At 41.1% G+C, this 26,415-nt stretch overlaps 1 protein-coding gene across 1 annotated transcript; it reads right to left on the bottom strand.

Moving 5' to 3' along the window:
• Window positions 1-2,062: 2,062 nt before the first annotated feature.
• Window positions 2,063-21,406, bottom strand: LOC110142558 (dihydrodiol dehydrogenase 3-like). Its single transcript, XM_020901803.2, has 9 exons — window positions 21,169-21,406; window positions 19,117-19,284; window positions 17,920-18,036; window positions 15,891-15,968; window positions 15,369-15,491; window positions 6,250-6,359; window positions 5,145-5,310; window positions 4,871-4,953; window positions 2,063-2,245 (listed from the first exon to the last, which is right to left on the bottom strand). Exons 1-9 carry the CDS (start codon window positions 21,250-21,252, stop codon window positions 2,203-2,205), a joined length of 972 nt encoding a protein of 323 aa, XP_020757462.1. The 5' UTR covers window positions 21,253-21,406; the 3' UTR covers window positions 2,063-2,202.
• Window positions 21,407-26,415: the final 5,009 nt, after the last annotated feature.

Raw genomic sequence — 26,415 nt, 5'->3', positions numbered from 1 at the left:
TCTTAATTGATAAGATTCGAACTCATATCAACCCACGAATATTCAGAGGGTGGAGTAACAAGAGAAAACTTGAGTCAAGTGATCCTGGATCAATGGCCATAGGCACTCAGGATCCCTCTCTTTCTCAGGAGAGAGATGTTTTCTTTACATTACTCCACAGCAAACATGCCCTCCATGTCTCTGCAAGGAGCCACTGCCTCTGTGTTGCAAGGGTGCTTGTTATAAAAACAAATGCTTGTGTGGGATGAAGGGTAGTTGGTGCCTCCACCTAATCAGATGTACAGAAATGGGAGAGATTTTGTAGAAATATCTCCTACTGGCACTTACCCATTTCTAATAGCTAAATTCTAATTTCATTTACAGTGTCACCCTCCACTAAACTATCAATTCAAGAATTTATTTTAATTTATTCTTCTCTATTTTATTTATTGATAAAAGTGTTCAATAAACTTTTGCTGACTAAATCAAGGAAGGAATGGTAAAACATATGAGAACTAATCAAAATGTTTAGCATAAAAAGGCATGAAGTTGCTTCAGTCGTATTCGACTCTTTGTGACCCTTTGGACTGTAGCCTTCCAGGCTTCTCTGTCCATGGGATTCTCCCAGCAAGAATACTGAAGTGGGCTGCGATTTCCAGACATATCTGAATCATTTTTCTGTACAGCAGAAATTAACAGACCTTCGTAAACCAACTACAATGGTAGTTGAAGTATTACAACTTCAAAAAAAATTTTTAAATAAAGAACTTCTAACAGTTTTAAAAAATTAAATAAATCAATAAGATGCACTGCTTTGTAACATGCATCCATGCTCAATGGCTAAGTTTTGTCCAACTCTTGTGACCATGGACTGTAGCCCACCAGGCTCCTCTCTCCATGGGATTTCCCAGGCAAAAATACTGGAGTAGGTTACCATTTCCTTCCCCAAGGGATGTCCCTGACCCAGGGATTGAACCAGTCTCCTTCATTCTTTAGAATTCCTTACCACTGAGTCACCTGGGAAGCATTATAAGAAGTGAAATATAGTACTGGAACTATTTTATTTCATTTTTATTGAGATATAGTTGAATTACAATGTTGTGTTAATTACTGCAGTACAACAAAGTGACTCAGTCATTCATATGTGTGTGTGTGTGTATATATATATATATATATATATATATATATATATATATATTCTTTTTCATATTGTTTCCCATTATGGTTTGCTGTAGGATATTTAATATGGTCCCCTGTGCTGTACATTTGGACTTTGTGTTAATCCAATTTGTATACAATAGTATGCATTTGCTAACCCCAACCTCCCCATCCAACTCTTTCCCAAGCCCTTCCTCCCTGGAAACCATCAGATAATACTAGATAACTTATAGAAATGCTTACACTAAGTAGAAAAAAAAAGTGTGAAACCTGTATATTGAAGATTATTTCAAGTTGTAAATAAACATGCAAATACTTTTATATAGGAGAGTCATGAAAGTATCAAATTAAACTTTTATTTTATGGAAAGAAAAATTTAAATACAAAAACCTTTTCTCTACTTTTGCATGCACTCCTCTCCCTCACTGTGAGTTGTGTGTCTGCATGATGCATGGTACCAGACCTCCCAAATCAGAGGGAAGACCTGTTCGACATTGAAGAACATCAGTCTCCTAGCATCAGTAAGACAATTAATTCCTTAAAAGATAAATTCCTTCTTGACCTTGTAAGGGGTCACATGACCCACCATGATGATGCTTAGATATGGATTATGAACACTGTCAACACTATGTCTTTTCATGCAGAGCCCTCTGTCTCCAAAACTTAAATCCCCGTGCCTTGATTTCTAGAGAACAGAACAGTTCTCAGGCTTTCTGAGATGCTCTACCTGGGTTATAGTTCTCAAATCTGACTCGAATAAAATTTTCCATTTCTCTCTTGGATCGAATAATTCATTTTTGACAAAGGAAAAGGCATAAGAGTTATTAAATAAATTAACTGGATGTTATATTTATTTTCTGTCCTTTCTCTTTTATTTTCCAAATTATTTTGTTATCATGAAAAAATAGAATTCATATTTGGAGTCTTCATTTCATAAAATTTTTTTAATGATAAACAAGCTTCAAATGTTCATACACCTTTTTAAACATCTCCACCAAGTACAGAAATGCTCTTCACAACCCTAGAAAAGAAGTTCTGGTAGAATGCATGGTGGACAGCTCACAGTCAATATTCTTCAGAATATGGATACTCAGGGTGATCAACCGCCCTGAAAGAGGAGGAATAACTTATTAAATCTGTCATGTTGTCATAGAGACCATTACTCTGTGGGTGTGGTCAGGATGGTCTAAAACTCTAAATCTATAAACACATCCCATCTTCTGCCCCAACAAGCACACATCAGGTGTCTTCTCCATGTGCACAAGGCACCTGCATGTCCAATCCCAGCATTCAAGTGTAATATTCACCCCACAGTGACAGGTAGTTTGACTCAGGTTATAATTTATAAGAGGGCACAGACCTAGGGGTAACTGTGGAGGTCATTTCAGACACAGGTGGAACTTTTGATCCTAAGTGGTGAGAAGTATCATAGTTAAGGAATTCTTTGCTGTTTTTCATAAATCCATTCAACAGAAAAAAATTATTGAGCACCCCTCAAATACAGAGTAAATTGAAGAAATACCACATACACCTAAACAATTATACCTATAAAATGTGATTACTGCTTTCTTAATTTGTGTTATATGACTACACTCATTATTTATTAATTAACATTACTGCTGTTTTCCTTCCTTATAGTTTGATTTTTTTTTTCTAAATTTGTTCTTTCAACTCCATTCATTAAAGAATGCATCCTGAGCCATTCCATGTGCCAGGAGCTGTGCTATCGACATAAACCTACAAGGATAAGTAAGTCTAGGCATTCACAGCTTAATGAGGGAGAGCACAGAATATACATAAAGCTTTCAAGGACAGAAAAGTAACTTGCTATCTTTTCTCATTTATCATCATGTCTTTTTTCAGAATCATAATATACATATACATAAGTATGCATGCATGCTAAGTCATTCAGTTGTGTCCAATTCTTAGTGACCCTATGGACTATAGCCCACCAGGCTTCTCTGTCCATGAGATTCTCCAGGCAAGAATACTGGAGTGAGTTGTCTACATTCCTCCAGAGGATCTTCCCACCCAGGGATCAAACCTGTATCTCTTATGCCTCCTGCATTGACAGGTGGTTTTTTACCACTACCGCCCCCTAGGAAGCCCATATATATGTGCATGTGTGCTGTGTGCTAAGTTGCTTCAGTCGTGTCTGACTCTTTGCAACTCCATGGCCTGTAGCCCACCAGGTTCCTCTGTCCATGGGATTCTCTAGGCAAATACTGGAGTGGGTTGCCATTTCCTTCTCCAGAGGATCTTTGCAACCCAGAGATCCAACCTGCACCTCTTAGGTCTCCTGCATTGGCAGGTGAGTTTGTCACCATTAGTACCAAATAGGAAGCCCATATGTAAATATAATTATAAATATATATATCTTCTTTACAAACAAGGAGGTATCCCAGTGTCTCAGTGGGTAAAGAATCTGCCTGAAATGCAGGAGACACAGGAGACATGGATTCAGTACCCAGGTTGGGACCATCCCCTCAGGAAGGGCATGGCATCCCACTCCAGTATTCTCGCCTGGAGAATCCCATGGGCAGAGGAGCCTCGTGGTCTACAGTCCACAGGGTTGCAAAGAGTCAGACAGAACTGAAGCGACTGAACACTACAAACAAGGAGAGTTTTGAGATCTTTCATTTGAAATTAAATCTTCATTTTATCACTAATTTGTGTTCCCTTTTCTCTAAACTCCTTCCCAACATCTGTCTGTTTGATTAGTCTTCCATCTCTTCAGTCCTGACATCCTCCTGCAGTAATTAGGCAGCTGGAATTCCATGGTACTAACTAAGTCAAGGAGGTAGGAACTCCCCAGTGGATGGACCCCTGATGGACAAAGTCTACACTAGGGTGAGTCTTGACTCGAGAAACCAGAGAGACCCAGACAATCTTACCAGGTATGTAAGGACAGAAGTCTGTCTCTGGAGGCTCAGTTCATGATATACTCAAAATTCATTTGGTGACATTTTAAGGATGAGGAAATGGTAGATGTGATGGGGAAAAGTCAATAAAGAGATAAATTTGGAAGAAATAGATGGTGTCTTGGTAAAGAAAAGTCCATCAGGGAGAAAATCCACCAGACACTCAGGAGAGAGAGTGACACCAGGCTCACTGTGACTTCTCACACTGAAGCATGTTGGCCTTCATGGGCCCCTCCTTCAGAAATATCAACAATGCATTTACAATTGTGTTAGGATAAGCAGAAATATAATTCAGGATGGATTCCTTATTACACAGTCATTGTGTATCATTTCCTCCTGATTCTGTAAAGAACTAAAGGTGAAGCATTTGCATCAGTCCCTGAAAGAAGGTGCCTGGGGGGCTACAGTTGATGGGGTCCAAAGAGTCATACAAGACTGAGCAACTAACACTTTCACTTTCTGAAATAAGAACGGGCTTCAGGCACTGTTCTTTCTGTGTTTCCTGGGTTTCTGGGCCCTGAGAGGAGGGACACCAGGCACAGGGATTCGGGGCACAATGTAGTGAATTCACCACAATGTCAACACTGGGGATTTTACTGATTGGCTGTCCTGGGTCCCAGTCACATTTCTGTTGATCAGAGACAGAACCCTAGAGGAAACCTCTGGTATGAGGTCTGCAGGAAGCCCTTGGTTTACTCCTACACTGGAAACCAGGGCTATATCCCTAAAATTAAGCTTTAAGAAAGCTTATTCCTCTGCTGATCTACATGCTAGAGAAAACAGTATTTGTGGAACATATACAAGTCACTTACTGTTGAAAATCATAGTATCTTATATTGCTGTTGAGGCCATCAATTGCTTTCATGTCTTCCAGAGTCAGTTCAAAGTCAAACACCTGAAAAGAAGGAAGAATCACATTAATCTTTTCCCCAAGGAGCTGGCCTCCCCCTGGGGACTGGAGGACTTTCCAGCTGGATGGGGACAACAGAGGGGATAGGGAATCCATGTCTGTCCTCAGTTAGACAAAGAATGCCCCTCGTGAAAGATATTCCTTAGAAGCCCTCTGCCCACAGCCCCACTCATCACCTGTATGTTCTCTTTGATGCGCTTCTTGTTGTAACTCTTGGCCAGAACCACAACCCCACGCTGTATCTGGTAGCGAAGGGCAACCAGAGCTGGAGTTTGCTTGTGCTTTTTGGCAATGGCAGAGAGAACTGGGTCCTCCAAGAGAAAGGGGAGGTTCGGGTTCACCCTGGAAGGAAATTCAGAAATGCTGAGGAGCTAAGACTAAGTACTCAGTTTATGAAGAGGCTTCCCAAACAGATCAGGTATGTCAGCTCTAGACCTGTGCTTCTCAAAGTGTGGTCCGTGAACTAGCATTATTAGTACCACCTGGAATCTTGTTAGAAACACAAAGTTCCACGGCTTCACTGAAGACAACTGATACAGAACCTCAAATGCGTCACCTTCCATCCTGTGTTTACAGATCTCTGCAAGTGATTCAGATGCAAAATTGAGTTGAAACCAGAACTGCCAAAGTCATGGATTTTGTTTCTTTTTTACTTCACTGTGGTTATTTTTCTTTTCCAATCAATGTTCAAAAGTAAAGACAATAGTATGAAAGGAGAATGTGATGGGAAAGATTGGGAAATATTTTGTTTTTCATTTTTTTCTAATTTTCACTTGTCTCAGGTGTTGATAAAAGTTGAGTAGTCTGAAAATGAAGACTGTGCATTTCATAATTATTTACATTGTGCAATTCTTCTACAAATGTTTACAAAAGTGGTTCAACTTGTACTTATTTTTCAATCATGATAAACTTGGAAATTATGTATTATTATCCTGATTTTAGACATAAGGTGAGGGCGGCTCGGTAAGTCTATTATAGTAATGTGCTCATTAGTCCATAAATAAGTAAATTATTATAAGACAAACTTATGTCTTAGCTATCAACTGGGGTATTATATAGAGATTTTAATGCAGACACTTGTGTTAAAATCTATATACAAGACACATGTAATGTAAGAAATCTACCAGGGTGATGAAAAGACAAGAGGATTTCTCCCATCTGTCTTCTCTCTTCTCTAACCTTTGAGAGTTATCTCCGAAGTACTGAGTCCGGAACAATAAAATTTTCATCAAAAAATGAGTTTTAGATAAACTCCTTGTGGCCATCAATAATGTTCATTACCATTGTAAAGTTCGTTGGGCTCCCAGAGCACCATAGGCAACTAGGACAATATCGTGTGACTTGCAGAACTCCAGTAGTTTGCTCTGGTTGAGATAAGGGTGACATTCTACCTGTAGAATGCCAACAGAAAAGAGTGTCAGATTATATGAAAAGATAATACACCAGAAAAAGCCTAAAAGTAAGAATTATATATGCTAAAGAAAAACTGTGTCACATCAAATTACAACTGGAAATATCAAAGAAAGATTTTTTTAAAATTATATTTCTGTCCACTGAAAAGGTAAAAAATAATGACATTACTGAGAACAAGTAATTCTACGGACCAGATCTTGGTTGTTGAACACCACTGAACAGATCAAGACATATGCCTAATTCCAGACCTGGGACAGGAAAAGAGCTGTCTAAGCTTTGGACATCAAACTATGCCAGAAAGAAAGAAATTGCACAGTCTTATGAAGAAATGTCTGAAGGACAAAAGAACCAGTTTGATGAATTCCCATCGGTGACATTTCAGTAGATTTGAGCACCAATGGGAATCATGAGTTAAAGCAAATGTAGCACACAGAGGCAATAAAAATCCCTGAAAGAGAAAGAAAGAACAAAAATGCTTCTCTTCACAGATGGTGATTATTACAATAAAGCTTTTCTCAAAAACTGACAGTTAATGTGAAGGAGTGCAGTGTTTTACCCTATCTTATAGGAATAGATGTATTTTATCCTGAATAACGAGGGAATTTTACTTTTACAATAAAATGTCAGAAGATTAAAGAGAGTGTTTAAATGGAAAATAATGAAAAATGTTCCAATGAAATAATTAGTTCAGTTGAAAGTCCTCAATGGCTTCTCAACTATTATGTGAAAACTTGGGGGAAATCAAACTTCCCCTGATGATGGTTATCATCCAACAGATGACTAGATAATTTCAGAGGGAAAATACACATTTCCAAATAAAATGTCCAGCTACTAATAGCTTTACCAGAAAACAAAAGTACTGTCACTCACAGTGGACAACTTGTCACCATGCACTTCTTACCCAGGTTCATTTAGGGACAAAGCATGCAATTAACATTTTCTTGTCAAAATATTTAATGTAGCAAGGAGTTCAGGTTTAACTACTAATTTACATAGTCTAGGATTACAGAAACAAGTTAATTAGCATCACAAAATAACAATGATAAATACAGTGTATTTGCCAAAAGCTTGCCTGGATATCTTGGTAACACAATGACTGAGTGACCTTTTTACATTAAAAGAGATTAAGATGACTGAAAATTACATGTGAACCACAATCAGACCCAAGTCAGCAAAATATTGTTGCAGCCTGGCAGAGCAGAGACCAGAACCTGCCCCATGGCTCGAGGGTGCAGCAAATTGTTCCCTCATGATTGTGCTAGTAAGCATGCTGAATGGACAGACTTGGGGCTGGGCATGCTCTCTGCTCCGCTTCACTGCCGGCCCCTGCGTCCACCCCCGTGGAAACAAAACAAATGTTCCTGACAAAAGCAGAACCTCAACTTTACTCCCTCTTTATGGTACGCTGATCAAACTCTCCAGTATAACTATTTCCTAGTGATCTCATGACTTCTGCCCATAAAAGTGCGGGCTGAAAGGAGTGGTCCTGTCTTTCTGCCATGGAGAGCAGGAGGGCCCCCTGATCCCCCGCTTGCAAATTAGATGTGTCTGTCCTTTCATTACACACTCACCCCTGGTTCAGGTCTTTCTCACCCTCTGTGCTGGACATGGCAGGTGGCCCCTGAATAGGGACCTGAAGTCAGGAAGGATTCCCCCCAAGGAAAATATTCAAAGTGAAGACAGTGAGCTGTAGGTGAGACATCTGGATCACGATCAGGCCCTCAAAGGCCCTCTAAGGGTGGGAAGTCCCTTGTTGCCCGAGTCAGGGTGTCAATGGGGAAGGATTTGAGTAAAGCTGAGAAACATCATCTCCAACTTTTGAGGCACCTCCTCCAGACTGCAGGAGCACAGGTGAAAGAGGAGCCATTGACACAATTGCTAAGAGAGGTGGTTAAACATAACCTTTGGTTTCTGGAAGAAGGCACTCTAGATAATGAAAATTGGGATCCAGTGGGAGAAAATTTGAAAACAGCACACAGGAGAGGGGATCACATATTCATGACTCTGTTTGCCACCTGGGGGATAGTGCAATCAGTCCTATACCCTCGACAGACTGAGAAATAATGTGAGAAGACAGTGTCCTCAAACGTACTGTTAACCCTTCCACCCCTTTGTCACCCAAGCTCAAGGACAATTTTCCACCACCGTCGCCTCCACTGTGTCCAGAAATGTCTCTGGAGGATAAGCCACTGGCCTGGTTTTTAGCAGGCCATGGCCTCTGCCCTTCCTATGGGTGCTTTAGACATTGAGGACCACCTTGCTTTCCTTATCAATTACAGGCCCAACCCCAGTAATCCCAGTCAGGTTATTGCAACCCATGAAACTTTTGACATCAGGTTTTAAAGGAACTAAATCTAGTGTTAGACTGAACAGGGTCAATTCTCTGTATACATACATGGAAGCTGTTAGAAATTTGCTTGCATGGGAGATGATCTCCTTACGATGTTAAAATGCTAGCCAAAACAGCTTTATGTGGTCCCCCAAATTTACAGATTTTTGCCTCTTATGCTGAGTTGTGCCAAGAGCTAGCCTGTATTAATTTGGCCAGCGGAGGTAATCTTACTTTTTAAATGCTCATAGACACAGGGCAATATACCAGTCCAACAGCCCAATTGACTTATGAACGTATACTGGTGGGAGCATATGTACAGATTGCAAAATGCTGCTGAAGCAAGAGCAGACACTATGAGAACCCAGCGAGCCTACCAGTTCATTTGTTAAAATATTACAGAGACCCAGAAAAGACTTCACTGAATTTGTAGACCGGCTCTCATCTGCTGTCCACCGTCAAATTAATAGTCCTACAGCGGAGGACATTTTGTTAAAACAATTAGCCTATAAAAATGCCAAGGCCGCCCTTAACACTATTCATCAAAATCGCAGCCTTGGCGATTTTGTTCGAGCATGTCAAAATGTTGGTACACAGGCTCACAAACAAACCTAGCTGGCCCAAGCAATTTGTGCTGCCTTTAAAAATAATTTTAGCTCTTCCCCTGCCAAATGCTTTCAATGTGGAAAACCCGGACATATGAAAAAGGCTTGCTGTTCTGGGCCCAAAACAGATGTTACAATACCTCCACCTACTGGTGAAAATAAAACACCAGGACTGTGTCCTAGGCACCAAAAAGCCAATCATTGGGCTAATCAATGCAGATCAAAATTGTATAAGAATGGTTCCCCTTTGAAGCCCGGAAACTGCCATCAGGGTCAGCCCCGGGCCCCACAAACAGAGGGGGCATACACTGTGAGGACCTCCAGCACACCCTTCAGCCTATCTCCAGCCGCTCAGTCTCTACCAGTGGAAGTGCTGGATTGGACCTCCCAACCCAATAACTGTTTGAATGAATGAATTTGATCCCCTCCTCACCAACCACCACCCATTAGCAATCCCTACTGGGATCCAAGGCCCCTTTCCTCAGGGACCATAAGACTCATTCTGGGCAGAAGTGGCCTTACCCTTAAGGGCCTCCAAATTCTTCCTGGCCTTGTTGACCCAGACTATTCAGGAGAAATTAAAGTAATGGCTCTCTCTCATTGATTCCAAGTCATTCCTCAAGCTCAACAAATTGGTCAACTCCTTCTCTTGCCTTACCACGCAACTAACAACTATAATCCTGTCACCAGAGGAGAACAAGGATTTGGGAGCACAGGTGACCAATTAGTGTGCTTTATTCTACAAATACTCTCAGATTGGCCCACATGTAAGGCTAAAATCCAAGGAAAAATGTTCTCTGAACTCTTAGATCCTGGGGCTGACATTTCCATCATTACTTCTTCTCAATGGCCAGCTGATTGGCCCTTGACTGAACCCCAGGAAAAGATAATCAGGCTTGGGGGAACCTCAACAATTTGCTCGAAGTGCAACACTTCTTCCTTCCTAGGGCCCAACAAACAACTTGCTCACTTCCAACCTTTTATTGCAGACATTCCCTGTAATTTTTGGGACAGAGATCTGTTTGCCCATTGGCACCTAGTTCTCTCCAATGAGGAAAAGGCAGATCATGTGATGGCAAGAATGGGATGCCAATCAGGAAAAGAGTTAGGAAAGAATTTATAGGGAGATCCTTCTCCTTTACCTATTCACCTGAAACTGGAGAGAAAAGGGCTAATTGAGGGCCTTTAAAGTTTCTCTGCCACCCCACGCCACACCTCTAACATAATTTACATCTAAACCTGTTTGGGTGGATCAATGGCCTCTAGTAAGAGAGAAACTTATACATCTACAAGCCTTGGTAGAAGAACAGTTTCAAGCAGGACACATAGAGGAGAATGCTAGTCCTTGGAATACTCCAGTTTTCATAGTCTATAAAAAATCAGGCAAATGGAGGCTGCTTCATGAGCTTTGAGCTTTTAATGCAGTAATGAAACCCATGTGGACCTTGCAGCCTGGACTCCCATCCCCTTCAGCCTTATGTGAGAATTGACCAATTATAGTTCTGAATCTTAAAGATTGTTCTTATACAATACCCTTAGCCCCACAAGACAAAGAAAAATTTGCATTTTTGGTACCCAATATTAACCAACAAGCCCCCATGAAACAGTACCAATGAAAAATGTTGCCTCAGGGGATGATGAGTCTATGAGTCTTTAAGATGGCAAAGTAGAAGTACGTGTGCTCATCTTCTCCTGTGAGAATGCCAAAATTACAACTCACTGCTGAACAACTATCAATAGGAGAATGTTGGATCCCACCAAAAAGAGATACCCCACATCCAAGGGCAAAGGAGAAGCCCCAGCAAGAAAGTAGGAGGGGCAAAATCATGTTTAGAATCAAACCTCGTACCCTCCAGAGACCTCGGGGGGCTCAAACAAACCTTGTGTGCACCAGGACACAGAGACCCCACAGAGACTGAGCCAGAACTGTGTTTGAGTCTCTCCTGCAGAGGTATGGGTCAGCAGTGGCCTGCCATACTGCTCAGTCAGTCTCTCCCATCAGGAAGTTTCCATAAGCCTCTTATCCTTATCCATCAGAGGACAGACAGATGAAAACCACAATAACAGAAAACTAACCAAACTGAGCACATGGACCATAGCATTGTCTAACTCAAGGAACTATGAGCCATGTCATGTAGGGCCACCCAAGATGAACGGGTCGTGGTGGAGAGTTCTGACAAACGTGATCCACTGGAGAAGGGAATGGCAAACCACTTCAGTATTCTTGCCTTGAGAACCCCATGAAAAGGCAAAAAGATAGGACACTGAAAGATGAACTCCCCAGGTCAATAGGTGCCCAATATGCTACTGGAGATCAGTGGAGAAATAACTCCAGAAAAATGAAAATTCAGAGTCAAAGCTAAAACAACAGCCAGGTGTCGATGTGAGTGGAGATGGAAGCAAAGTCCACTGCTGTAAAGAATGATATTGCATAGGAACCTGGAATGTTAGGTCCATGAATCAAGGCACATTGGAAGTGGTCAAACAGGAGATGGCAATAGTGAACATCAACATTTTAGGAATCAACGAACTAAAATGGACTGGAATGGGTGAATTTAACTCAGATGAGCATTAATTATATCTACTACTGGGGGCAAGAATCCCTTAGAAGAAATGGAGAAGCCATCACAATCACCATAAGAGTTCAAAATGCAGTACTTGGATGCAATTTCGAAAACAACAGAATGATCTCTGTTTGTTTGCAAGGAAAACCATTCAATATCACAGTAATCCAAGTCTATGCCCTGACTAGTAATGCTGAAGAAGCTGAAGTTGAATGGTTCTATGAAGACCTACAAGACCTTTTAGAACTAACATTCAAAAAAAAATGTCCTTTTCATTATAGGGAACTGGAATGCAAAAGTAGGAAGTCAAGAGACACCTGGAGTAACAGGCAACTTTGGCTTTGGAGTACAAAATGAATCAGGGCAAAGGCTAACAGAGTTTTGCCAAGAGAACACAATGGTCATAGCAAACACCCTCTTCCAACAACACAAGGGAAGACTCTACACATGGACATCACCAGATGATCAATACAAAAATCAGATAGATTATATTCTTTGCAGCCAAAGGTGGAGAAGTTCTATACAGTCAGGAAAAACAAGACTGGGGGCTGACTATGGCTCAGATCATGAACTCCTCATTGCTAAATTCAGACTTAAATTGAAAAAAGTAGGGAAAACCACTAGACCATTTAGGTATGACCTGGATCAAATCCCTTACAATTATACAGTGGAAGTGAGATATAGATTGAAGGGATTAGATCTGATAGAGTGCCTGAAGAACTATGGACAGAGGTTCCTGACATTGTACAGGAGACAGGGAGCAAGATCATCCCCATGGAAAATAAATACAAAAAGGCAAAATGGTTGTCTGAGAAGGCCTTACAAATAGCTGTGAAAAGAAAAGAAGCAAAAGGCAAAGGAGAAAAGGAAAGATATACCCATTTGAATGCAGAGTTCCAAAGAACGGCAGGAGAGATGAGAAAGCCTCCCTCAGTGATCAGTGCAAACAAATATAGGAAAACCATAGAATGGGAAAGACTAGAGATATCTTCAAGAAAATTAGAGACACCAAGGGAATATTTCATGCAAAGATAGCCCTCAATAAAGACAGAAATTGTATGGACCTATCAGAAGCAGAGATATTAAGAAGAGGTGGCAAGGATACACAGAAGTATTATACCAAAAAGATCTTCACAACCCAGATAATCATGATGCTGTGATCACTCACCTAGAGCCAGACATCATGGAATAGGAAGTCAAATGGGCCTTACGAAGCATCACTAGGAACAAAGCTAGTGGAAGTGATGGAATTCCAGTTGAGCTACTTCAAGTCCTAAAAGATGATGCTGTGAAAGTGCTACACTCAATATGCCAGCAAACTGGGAAAACTCAGCATTGACCACAAGACTGGAAAAGGTCAGTTTTTATTCCAGCCCCAAAGAAAGGTAATGCCAAAGAATGCTCAAACTACCACACAATTGCACTCATCTCACACACTAGAAAAGTAATGCTCAAAATTCTCCAAGCCAGGCTTCAGCAGCATGTGAACCATGAACTTCCAGATATTCAAGCTGGGTTTAGAAAAGTCAGAGGAACCAGAGATCAAATTGACAACATCTGCTGGATCATTGAAAAAGCAAGAGAGTTCCAGAAAAACATCTACTTCTGCGTTATTAACTATGCCAAAGCCTTTGACTGTGTGGATCACAACAAACTGGAAAATTCTTCAAGAAATGGGAATATGAGACCACCTTAACTGCCTCCTGAGAAATCTGTATGCAGATCAAGAAGCAACAGTTAGAAACAGATATGGAACAACAGGAAAGGAAAGTGAATCCGCTCAGTCATGTCCAACTCTTTGTGACCCCATGGACTGTGGCCTACCAGGCTTCTCTGTCCATGGGTTTTTCCAGGCAATGGTACTGGATTGGGTTGCCATTTCCTTCTCCAGGGGATCTTCCCGACCCAGGAATCGAACCCGGGTCTCCCACATTGCAGGCAGATGCTTTACCATCTGACCCACCAGGGAAGCATGGAACAACAGACAAGTTCCAAATGGGAAAGGAATAAGTCAAAGCTGTATGTTTTCACCTTGCTTATTTAACTTATATGCAAAGTACATCGGAAAACTGTGAAATGCCTGGATGGATGAAGCACATGCTGGAATCAAGATTGTTGGGAGAAATATCAATAGCCTCAAAAATGCAGATGACACAACTCTTATGGCAGAAAGTGAAGATGAACTAAGAGCCTCTTGATGAAAGTGAAACAGAGTGAAAAATTTGGCTTAAAAATTCTACAGTCATAAAATGAAGATGATGGCATCCGGTTCCATCACTTCATGACAAATAGAAGGGAAACAATGGAAACAGTGAGAGACTTTATTTATGAGGGCTCCAAAATCACTGCAGATGGTGACTGCAGCCATGAAATTAAAAGATGATTGCTCCTTGGGAGAAAAACTATGACCAATCTAGAAAGCATATTAAAAAACAGACACATTATTTTGTTGACAAAGGACTGTCTAGTCAAAGCTATGCTTTTTCCAGTAGTCATGTATGGATGTGAGAGTTGGACCATAAAGAAAGCAGAGTGCCAAAGAATTGATGCTTTTGAACTGTGGTGTTGGGGAACTCTCTTGAGAGTCCCTTGGGCTGCAAAGAGATCCAGTCAGTCTTAAAGGAACCTGAATAATTATTGGAAGGACTGACGCTGAGGCTGACACTCCAATATTTTGGCCACCTGATGCAAAGAACTGAGTCATTGGAAAAGACCCTGATGCTGGTAGAGATTGAAAGCAGGAATATAAGGAGACAATAGAGGATGAGATTGTTGGCTGGCATCAGTGACTCGATGGACTTGAGTCTGAGTAAGCTCTGGGAGCTGGTGATGGACAAGGAGGCCTGGTGTGCTGCAGTCCATGGGGTTGCAAAGAGTCAAACATGACTAAGCTGCTGAACTAAACTGATCTGAAATCCTGAGTAACTTCCATCAACTGTTAGGATCAACATAAGCATTTAACTTCATGCTCTAACCTAGGTGACTTTCATAGTCTCCAGCACATTTCTCTATACAGTGCTCCCTGTTGAAGCTGGGACAACAAGACTAAGGATTCAGGCATCTAAACCTCACACAAACCATTAACACCTGTCTCACCTGGTTTTTCTCTGTATTTACTTCCCATTCCATGTTTTCATGGTCTTCCTTCCTGTACACAGTTTCATCCAAGAACTTTCACACCTGATTTCTGGTCATGCTTTCAGCTCAGGGAAATGCCTCCTTCCTCTAAGTTCTGGAGGAATTTCACCTCCGTTGTCTTCCCTCAGTCTCCACCACTATTGAGCAGGAAGCCATCCCCACCTTTTCCACCCAGAGCTTATCAAAGATACTGTTATAGATTCTATTCATACAGTCCAGACACAGGCTCATCTGTGTAGGATCCTCTGTCCACAAAGGTTGGATAAACAGGGGGGAAGGACAGACAGACATCAGGTTCCAGTGCAAGAAGGAGGTTCTGAGAGCAGGAGGGAGAGGAGCTGAGCTGCTCACCTGGTTGCAGACGGGCTTGTACTTGAGCCCCGGCTTGTTCAGGATCTTCTCCAGCTGCTTGTGGTTGAAGTTGGACACCCCAATGGACTTGGTCAGCCCTGCGTCCTTACACTTCTCCAGGGCCTAGGAGGGAGGGGTGGTGAGCAGTCACTTGGAATGGGCAATATAGCAATAAGAAATGCTGAAAAATCGTTAAGAGCATCTCTGGTCAAGAACTAGCACTGCTTATCAAGAAGATAAAAGGGAAGAAGGTCATGACACAAGAAGAAGTATCATCTCCTTAGAAAACCCTGGAGAAGACAATCACATGGAAGGAAAGAGATGCCTGTCTACACTGTCCCAAATTCTCCATTTCATTCCTCTCTGTGAACATTTCAGCAATGGTTTCCTCCCCACAACCCAGCATCCCAGGCCTTAGATTCATGAACTGCTGAGTCTGATGGTCCACAGCCCATTCTCACAGGTGGAAGAAATGAAGGAGGTTCCCCCTCTCCTGGCTGGTTCTCTCCTCCCTGGACTCACCTCCCACGTGCGACAGAGATCCACTGAGTCAAACATCGGTCTTCCATTTTCATCTGTTGGGAAAAGTGTCTCCCCTGGCTGGAATAGAAGCAGTCATTTCAGAGATGTCACCAAATATTTCTCCACATTTAGCCAGCATGCCAGGCATATCTGGGACTAGGATGCTAAACCTTCATGAGGTTCATTTACTTTCTGCATAGTGATATTTGCAAAATGGTTTGCAAATGGAGTTATCAGCCATGTCTTTATTTTTTTTTTCCATTTATTTTTACTAGTTGGAGGCTAATTACTTTACAATATTGTAGTGGTTTTTGCCATACATTGACATGAATCAGCCATGGATTTGCATGTGTCCCCCATCCCATTCCCCACTCCCACCTCCCTCTCCACCCAATCCCTCTGGGTCTTCCCAGTGCACCAGGCCCAAGCACTTGTCTCATGCATCCAACCTGGGGTGATGATCTGTTTCACCCTAGATAATATACATGTTTCGATGCTGTTCTCTTGAAACATCCCATCCTCGCCTTCTACCACAGAGTCCAAAAGTCTGTTCTGTAGATCTGTGTCTCTTTTTCTGTTTTGCATATAGGGTTATCATTACCACTTTTCTAAATTCCATATATATGTGTTAGTATACTGTATTGGTCTTTATCTTTCTGGCTTACTTCACTCTGTATAATGGGCTCCAGTTTCATCCATCTCATTAGAACTGATTCAAATGAATTCCTTTTAACAGCTGAGTAATATTCCATGGTGTATATGTACCACAGCTTCCTTATCAGCAATGTCTTTAGAAGGCAGTTTTCCAGTAATCTCATACATACTATATATTTTGATAGATATAATTTTCCTACATTCTCCTGGGAACTGTCAGTGACTTAAGTGAATTTTTTTTGCCCCTTTTACTTTCCTCTTGCAAAATGCCTCTATCATGCAGGGAATGACAGTAAGTTATGCCTTACTGCTGGCATAAAAATTGCAATCTTGACCTGGACTAAATATCAGAATTCCTTTTCACTCTGAACATCTGATAGCTTCAGGGCATACACATGAACCATCAAGGTTCTCTTTAGGTTGATAAGCTATGTGGAAGATGTAGACATACTCTCACATATTCTGGACAACGAGGCTTGAACAGATCAAGGTCATTCTGCCACCCATGGAAAATGCTGAGATAAAAATAAAGCAAACCAAGAGTGATGTCATTATAAGGAATAGAAAAATAGAGACATTTCTGTCATGTATTAGGAATACTTAAATCTATGTAGATGGGAATTACCATCTACATAGTCCAATATCCTTTGGCAAAGGATGGCTTGAGAAGAATTCTGTATTCTAAAAATGAGTTCTGCATAATAGACGTTGTTCTTGTTGTTTTGTTTAGGCTGTTCTGTGGGTTTGCTATATCTTAGTTCCCTGAATAGGAATAGAACCCACTCCCTCAAAACACTCTGACTCAGCACTGAAAACACACAATCCTAACCACTGGAACAACTGGAAAATTCTCCTCCACATAATACAGTGCTTAATGGCTAAGTGCAGTCTGCAAATGTCACTGTGAACATAGGCGACAGTGAAGGCCAGGTCTCCTGAGTCCTGAGAAGACTGTGAGGTTTAGACCCACCCAGAAGGACAACTCCAAATCAATGAAACATGAAAGGATGAGAGATGAAATGACCTCATCCTGTTCAATTGTGAGGCCGTGTCAGTGCTCAGCACTCTGCACTGAACTCTGGATGTGAAATCCCAACTCCCAGGCCTAATCAGCGCCATGCACAGAACTTGCCTATTTCTACTTCCTCAAGATTTAGAGACAGAGTCTTAGATTATTTAATTTGTTTCTCTGGAGGCAGGTAAGAGATTCAAAGAACCTCCCCAAAAAGATGATCACAAATGATTATTTAGGGGATTCTACTCTAGTGTAACCATTCCTTCAACCTAACTTAGAAAAATTGTGTCAACCATCCATGGAAGTTATAGACATTCTGACCCAAGAAATAGAACAGAGGTGATCACACAAATCACCTACCACCAAAGCCACTGGTTGGTGAATAATATAGAGATCAACATAGTCCAGCTGAAGATTTTTCAGTGACTGTTCCAATGCTGGTCGGACCAACTCTGGACGAAGGGAAGTGGACCAAACCTGCAGAGATTAAACAAAGGAAGCTGTGGGAAATGAATGCTTCATGTAATTTTTTTGACTTGTTTTACTTAATAGCTAGATATTATTATTGGTTGGAAAGAGATGACCATGGGAAAAAATTCCATTTCTTCTTAAGTTCCATTCTTTTTCTAACCTACCATGTAAACTTCATTATTTGATTGAATTTGTCATCTGTACATCTTTCACAATTGAATGAAATGAATAAAGATATAAATAACTTTATCAATAATTACCATACCCATCAACTGAACAATGCTTGATAGAGTATAAAAGCAGAACCTCCATTTATTTTTATTAGTTGGAGGCTAATTACTTTACATCATTACAGTAGTTTTTGTCATACATTGAAATGAATTAGCCATGGATTTACATGTATTCCCCATCCCGGTCCCCCCTCCCACCTCCCTCTCCACCCGATCCCTCTGGGTCTTCCCAGTGCACCAGGCCTGAGCACTTGTCTCATGCACCCAACCTGGGCTGGTGATCTGTTTCACCCTAGATAATATACATAGTCTAATTTGACCAAAGGATCCATCTTCTCAAAATGAATTACTATCTTGTTTACATAACTGTAGGGAAAAATGCTTTGAACAGTTTAACATGAGCAGAACATAATTCAAGACACTTTGGCTAGATCTTGTATAACACACAAAGTGTCTCTCCCAATGCCCTCTTACTCTTGGAGCTGAGAACTGAGATTTAGAATGTGAATAAATTTGAGAAACTCACCCAGATGATAAGAAAAGCTATAATCTGCTCCCAAGTCTGCCTGACTTATTAGCCCATAATAAATTACACTGCTCTAGCCTGGGCTCAAAGAAATAAAGTGACTTTCATGTAAAATTAAAATTTGAGCACACCATCATGATAAAGCTATAGTTATACTCTTTTGGGAGGGGAAGGCACAGTGAGAGAAAAAGGGTACTAGATTTAAGAAACAAATAAGTGTGAAAACAGTGGTACCAATAAGCACCTTCACCAAACTACTGATTCTATTACCAAATTGTCATCTGCCCCAGTCACTTGCACACATGTGCACACACACAACACACATAGCACCTTTGAAGTGTAGAATATGTCTTCTCTTTTCACGGTGCCATCAGCAATCTTGCTTCGAATGGCCTGGCCAACCTGCTCTTCATTTTGGTATGCATGAGCACTGTCAATATGCCGGAACCCAGCCTCTATAGCAAATTTGGTGGCCTCCACAGCTTCACTCTTAGGAACCTACATAAGCAACAAAAATAGTAATTGAATATCCAAATGATTAAGAGATTGCTAAGGCACAAGCTTGATCTTATCAAGAACCGACAGTTCTTCATGCATTCGATTCATTCTTCATGTGTGGTAATGAACCCATGACAGTTTCCCTGAATGTTCCTGGTCAATGATTAAATGGACACCCAAGAACCCTTCAACCCCAGGCTATCACTGGTTGATCACAGGCATCAGAGGACCCAAATACCTTCTAGGTTCAGTGATCTGGTGGAAAAACTCAAAGGACTCAGAATAAAATTGTAGTCATGGATGTGATTTATACAGTGAGATGTTTGAAGCAAAATCAATAAAAGTACAAGGGGATTGTAAATGCATCAAGAAACCAGGTGAAAGCTTCTAAGACCTCTGTCTACCAGTGTAACTACACAGAAAACACCAAATAAAAGCTGTATCTATTCAGGTGTACAAAGTGATGTTCTCATATAACTATCCATTGTTAATGATTACCACATTCAAGCTAGTTAGCAGATTCATCTTCTCACGTAGCCAATTTTTGGGGTGTTTTCATGAGAATACTTAATATCTATTAACTATAGTCACCATACTGTACATCAGGTCTCCAGACATTCATCTCATTACAGAAAGTCTGGACCTTTGACCAATATCTTTCCATTTTTCTTAACCTTGTCCCCAGCTTCTGTTCACCATTCCTCTACACTCTGCTTCTATGAGTTCACTTTTTCAGATTCTACCTATGAAGAGAACATGCAGTATTTGTCTTCCTATTTCTAGCTTATTTCACTTAGCTTAATGTTCTTCAGGTTCATTGGTGTGGTTGCAAATGGTTGGATTAACTTCCCTTTTCAAGCTGAATAATATTTCAATATGTTTCTGCAATCCAGGATCTTTCATGTTTCAAGGAGGTAGATGCTTGGTCCAAGTTCCCCCTGTTGGGTCTAGTCTTGGTTTCCTTATGATCATGTGCCTTGTGGGGTGTACTGAGGAATGAACCAGTGAGCTCAGTACTAGCCTGGACCCTTCCCTCCACTCATCACATTTTGCAAAGTGAACAATCCCCATCTTCTATCTGCAAAATATCTTCTGTTCTATAAATTAGAAAAATGAGATTCAAAGTTTGAAGAACAGTCCGTTGTCACAACTACATACTCTAAAGGCAAGATGGACAGCAAAGTTTCTGGCTTCCAGTCTAGAGACTTTTCCACTAGTCCCTCTTATGCCCAAGGACTGAAAACTATACTTTAATAAAAAGGCACTACAAAATCCAAGGATACAGTACAAAGCCTGGCATGTAAGATTGTAGCTTATTCCCTCAAATGACAGTATAGTTCCCATCAGAAAAACTTTCCAAGCAGAAGTACAAGGCCAAACACAGGTGGAATGTGTCTTGCCTGGCACTGAGCAGGTATACCACAGGAGAAAAACAGTCCTCTCCCACTATATTTAAGTCACCTCACCTTCAGGCCCTCCCACCTCAATTATTTCACTGAGTCATGTCTTTCTGGAAGGAGGAAAGAGTCCTGAAATGAAATATACAGAGAACACCGCCATTGCAGTTGCCCTCAAAGCCAAGCTGCTGACATTCAGTGATCTTGACAGCTGAGTCTCACCCTTCTGCCAAGCTGGGAAAGAGATAGAAACTGGAGGGGGACACCTGCAGAGTAATCTGCAGGTGAGCACAGCCTCAGACCCTGATGCAGACTGAAGACTGGATGCTCTCTCCCTTTTCACGGGGCATGGTTCTAGCCTGGTTAGTGGAACCACATGATCCTCCCAGAGTCAACCAGAAACTCAATGCTTAAGAATCTTAACCTCCTTCCATTCATGTTGTATCCACGTACTATTTATATCTCAACCCCAAACCACTACACTTACCTCTGAAGGTGCACCGGTGCCAAATCCCAGGGCAGGAATGAAGTGGCCGTCATTAAGCTTCACTCTCTGACTTTTGGGATCCATTGTCTGTTTCGCTTCTCCGACTAAGCAGACTCTGATTTTTCTCTTTTGCCTTGACAGGTTATAAATGCCAGTGAGGTAATGCCCTAGCTGCACTCTCCAATGTTAGCAGATACATTGTAAGAGGGCCAAGGTGAAACCAGTACCCCGAGAAGGATTGAAGTCAATTAACTTGTTTGCAGTTTTATCAGTGTAATCATTAATTACACTGATTAAATCATTGACCTGAGGTTAAATCATTAACCACAGATATGCAGATGATACCACCCTTATGGCAGAAAGCAAAGAACAGATAAAGAGCCTTTTGATGAACGTGAAACAGGAAAGTAAAAAAGTTGGCTTAAAACTCAACATTCAGAAAACTAAGATCATGGCATCTGGTCCCATCAATTCATGGCAAATAGATGGGGAAACAGCAGAAACAGTGACAGATTTTATTTTCTTTGGCTCCAAAATCACTGCAGATGGTGACTGCAGCCATGAAATTAAAAGATGATTGCTCCTTGGAAGGAAAGTTATGACCAACCTAGACAGCATATTAAAAAGCAGAGACATTACTTTGCCAACAAATTTCCGTCTAGTCAAAGCTATGGTTTTTCCAGTAGTCATGTATGGATGTGAGAGTTGGACTATAAGGAAAGTTGGGTGCCAAAGAATTGATGCTTTTGAATTGTGGTATTGGAGAAGACTTTTGAGGGTCCCTTGGACTGCAAGATCAGGCCAGTCCATCCTAAAGGAAATCAGTTCTGAATATTCATTGGAAAAACTGATCTAAAGCTGAAGCTCCAAAACTTTGGCCACATGATGGGAAGAACTGACTCGTTTGAAAAGACCCTGATGCTAGGAAAGATTCAAGGCAGGATGAGAAGGGGATGACAGAGAATGAGATAGTTGGATGGCCTCACCAACTCAATGGACATGAGTTTGAGTAAACTCCGGGAGTTGGCAATAGACAGGGAGGCCTGGCATGCTGCAGTCCATGGGATCACAAAAAGTTGGACACGACTGAGCAACTGAACTGAACTGAACTGAATCATATAATGATGGATTGACTGAACAATTATTGACCATATGTTAGACTAGAAACCTCCACATATTTTTTTTCATTGTCTAATATGAAGCTTGTGGTGTGCTTAGTCGCTCAGTCATGTACGACTCTTTCGACCCCATGGACTGTATTCCACCAGGTTCCTAGTCCATGGGATTCTCTAGGCAAGAAAACTGGAGTGGATTGCCGTGTCCTCTCTCCAGGGGATCTTTCCAACCCAGGGACTGAACCCAGGTCTCCCACATTGCAGGCAGATTCTTTATCATCTGAGGCACCAGGGAAGCCCATATGTTAGACTAGAAACTTCCACACAATTTTTTTTTTCATTTTTCTAATATGAAGCTTGATTTTGATCCAACATCAGTTGAAATAATTAACAACTTACAATATACACATACACACATACAGTGAAGTGAAATGCACTCAGTGGTGTCTGACTCTTTGTGACCCCATGGACTATACAGGACTATATAATCCATGGAATTCTCCAGGCCAGAACACTAGAGTGGGTAGCCTTTCCCTTCTCCAGGGGATCTTCCTAACTCAGGGATCAAACCCAGGTCTCCCACATTGCAGGCTGATTTCTTACCCACTGAGCTATCAGGGAAGCCACTGATACACATACACACATATAGAGAATCACACAATTTAATGGAGTGATTAATAAGCATTTTTCAAAATATTATTCCTTAATAAAGAAAACTTCTAATGAAAATAAATTTGCATTTTTACTTTTCTCACCACCATAATTACATTGCTATCCAGACCTCACAGTGGTAATATCCTGAAAAGAATACCAAAACGACACATTCTAACAAAGTGTTTTTTGCAGATTAATTATTAATGATTTCTGGATACCATGTGCATTGTGCAAACAGACCCTTACAGAGGTTTATCTTTGGACTTAGTTATATAACTTTTTGGAAAGATATCATAATTGAAATAATAACAGTTTTATTTACTTTACTATCTTGCTCAATGGTTACTCATAAAAGGAGAATCTGTACACAAGTTAAATTCTTACAAATATGGGAAGAGTCAGAGAAATCAAGATGTATTGATACAATGGGATGTTGTGAAGCCAAATAAAATTTAACATGTGGACTGATGTCAGCAAAAAGGTGAGCTAGAAGTATTGAATTCTCCTTTAGAAATGTGAGAAAACAATCAGAAACCAGATAAAAAACCTCACAGGAGCTCTGGAAACAAACAAAATTCTACAGGAATACATTAAACACACTATCAGGAAAATTCCAGAAGAGAGCAGAAGGTCATTTCATTGTGTTTTTACTCCCACTTACCACTTCCCTCACTTGTACACTGCAGTCTTGATCTGTAAAGGGTGGCAGTTCAGGTCCCAGTTGCCTCCAGCAAACCAGATTGATCTAAAAAGCCTTAATGCAATGTTCTGACCTATTTGGGTGTTGCCTGAGACTGGTGTCTGTTTTTCATAAACCTAAGCTTAAACTAAAGGGAGCTGGAGTGGCTTATTACTGTTGCAGGGAGACTATATATATATGGGGCCAGGGACAAGAAATTAAGGGTGGAGACATAGACTAGAGCATATAAAACCTTGAATAGAAAGAGCATGTGGATTTAGGGGACAGAGGGCATTTAAAAACAGCCATATATTCAGGAGAATCAAGGAGGCACACCCACTCCAGGCAAGATGCTGACTCAGAAATGAACTCAGTGCCCATAGCTTAACTATTGGGCTAATCCCAGGACTAAAGCATGCCAAGTTAACTAGAGAAGGCCAGTCAGGACATAGCATAAATCTACAGAGAGTGGATATTTTGTGCTTGTTTCACAGATGAGAATTGCTGAGGGCAAGCAAATAGACCCTAGACTGGTTGAAACCAGGAGGTTGTTAATGCTTGAAACTTCACCTTGATGCCAACCAGTCCAAGGACTGTGCATGAGCTGGTCATACCCTGATACTTAAACACCATGAAACTCCTCACTAACTACTCCATAGTGGGTCACACTGTCTTGAGGGAATTAGCCCACTGTGGTGCCCTTTGCCTGGTAAAGCAATTATCCTTCAATTATCAGCACAGTTATGCGTATATTCCCTCCCTTTTGAGTCTCTCTCCCACCTTCTCCCCCCCCCAACCCACCCCTCTAGGTCATCACAGAGCACAGAGCTGAGCTCCCTGTGCTCCACAGCAGCTTCCCACTAGCTATCTATTTTACACATGTAAAATAGATAGTGTATATATGTCAATGCTTCCTCCTCAACTCATCCCAAACTTTTGCAATTGCTTCCAATCAAGACTGTGTTCCTCATCTCTAAAAGATCTTTAGTTCTCCCTTTTGGGGAAGAACCCTGACCTCTTTAATATAAGCACGTCTAAGGTACATAACCCTTCTAGTGGGATCCCAGTGAGACAGCTCATTCCTTATTCACCTACCAGGAAACACCATGTTTACTGTCACATGTACACAGACTCAGCTTTGGGCAAACTCATAGAAAGCTGATTTTGCAACACTTGTTGGGTTCCAAGTCAAAGACACAAGGCCTGCACCTATTAAGTGAAGCACACTCACCCACTCTCTACAGCCCAAAACTATAGTAACATTTTCTTATTTGATAAGATTTGAACTCATATCAGTTCAGGTCAGTTCAGTTCAGTCACCTAGTCGTGTCCGACTCTTTGCGACCCCATGGACTGCAGCATGCCAGGCCTCCCTGTCCATCACCAACTGAAGTTTAATCAAACTCATGTCCATTGAGTTGGTGATGCCATCCAACCATCTCATCCTCTGTCGTCCCCTTCTCCTCCTGCCTTCAATCTTCCCCAGCATCGGAGTCTTTTCAAATGAGTCAGCTCTTCTCATCAGGTGGCCAAAGGATTGGAGTTTCAGCTTCAACATCAGTCCTTCCAATGAACACCCAGGACTGATCTCCTTTAGGATGGACTGGTTGGATCTTCTTCCTGTCCAAGGGACTCTCAAGAGTCTTCTCCAACACCACAGCTCAAAAGCATCAATTCTTCTGTGCTCAGCTTTCTTTATAATCCACCTCTCACATCCATACATGATTACTGGAAAAACCATAGCCTTGACTAGACAGACCTTTGCTGGCAAACTAATGTCTCTGCTTTTTAACATGCTATCTAGGCTGGTCATAACTTTCCTGCCAAGGAGTAAGCATCTTTTAATTTCATGGCTGCAGTCACCATCTGCAGTGATTTTGGAGCCCCCCAAAATAAAGTCTGCCACTGTTTCCACTGTTTCCCCATATATTTGCTATGATGTGATGGGAGCAGATGACATGATCTTAGTTTTCTGAATGTTGAGCTTTAAGCCAACTTTTTCACTCCCCTGTTTCACTTTCATTAAGAGGCTCATTAGTTCCTCTTCACTTTCTGCCATAAGGGTGGTGTCATCTGCATATCTCAGGTTATTGATATTTCTCCTGGCAATCTTGATTCCAGCTTGTGCTTCATCCAGCCCAGTATTTCTCATAATGTACTCTGCATATAAGTTAAATAAGCAGGGTGACTATATACAGCCCTGACATACTCCTTTTCCTATTTGGAACCAGTCTGTTTTTCCACGTCCAGTTCTGTTTTTCCACTGTTGCTTCTGAAGCAACAGTCAGAACTGGAACACATATCAGCCCATGAATATTCACTGGGTGGAGTAACAGGAGAAAAATCTTGGGTCTAGGGATCCTGGATCAATGACAATATGCCCTCATCATCCTTCCCTTTCTCAGGAGAGAGATGTTTTCTTTACATTACTGCACAGAAAACATGCCCTCCATGTCTCTGCAAGAAGCCGCTGTCTCTGTGTTGCAAGGGTGTTTACTATACATTGTGTGGGATGAAGGGTAGTTGGAACCTCTGCCTAACAGATGCACAAAAATGAGATAGCTTGTGTAGAATTATCTGCAACAGACACTTACACACTTCTAACAGCTAAATACTCCTGATATCATTCAGTCTGCTTCTCCACTAGACTATCAACTCAAGAATTTATCTTAATATTATCTATTTTATTTATTGATAAAATAATGTCTTACTAAAAGTTTTCAATAGTTTTGTTGAATAAATCAATGAATAAAAAACAAAACATATAAGAACTAATCAAAATGTTTAGCATAAAGAATA

The sequence above is a fragment of the Odocoileus virginianus genome, chromosome 9 (assembly GCF_023699985.2).
Source record: "Odocoileus virginianus isolate 20LAN1187 ecotype Illinois chromosome 9, Ovbor_1.2, whole genome shotgun sequence".
NCBI lineage: Eukaryota > Metazoa > Chordata > Mammalia > Artiodactyla > Cervidae > Odocoileus > Odocoileus virginianus.
Note: the sequence above shows the minus strand (reverse complement) of the source record. Positions and strands in the feature narration are given on the sequence as shown.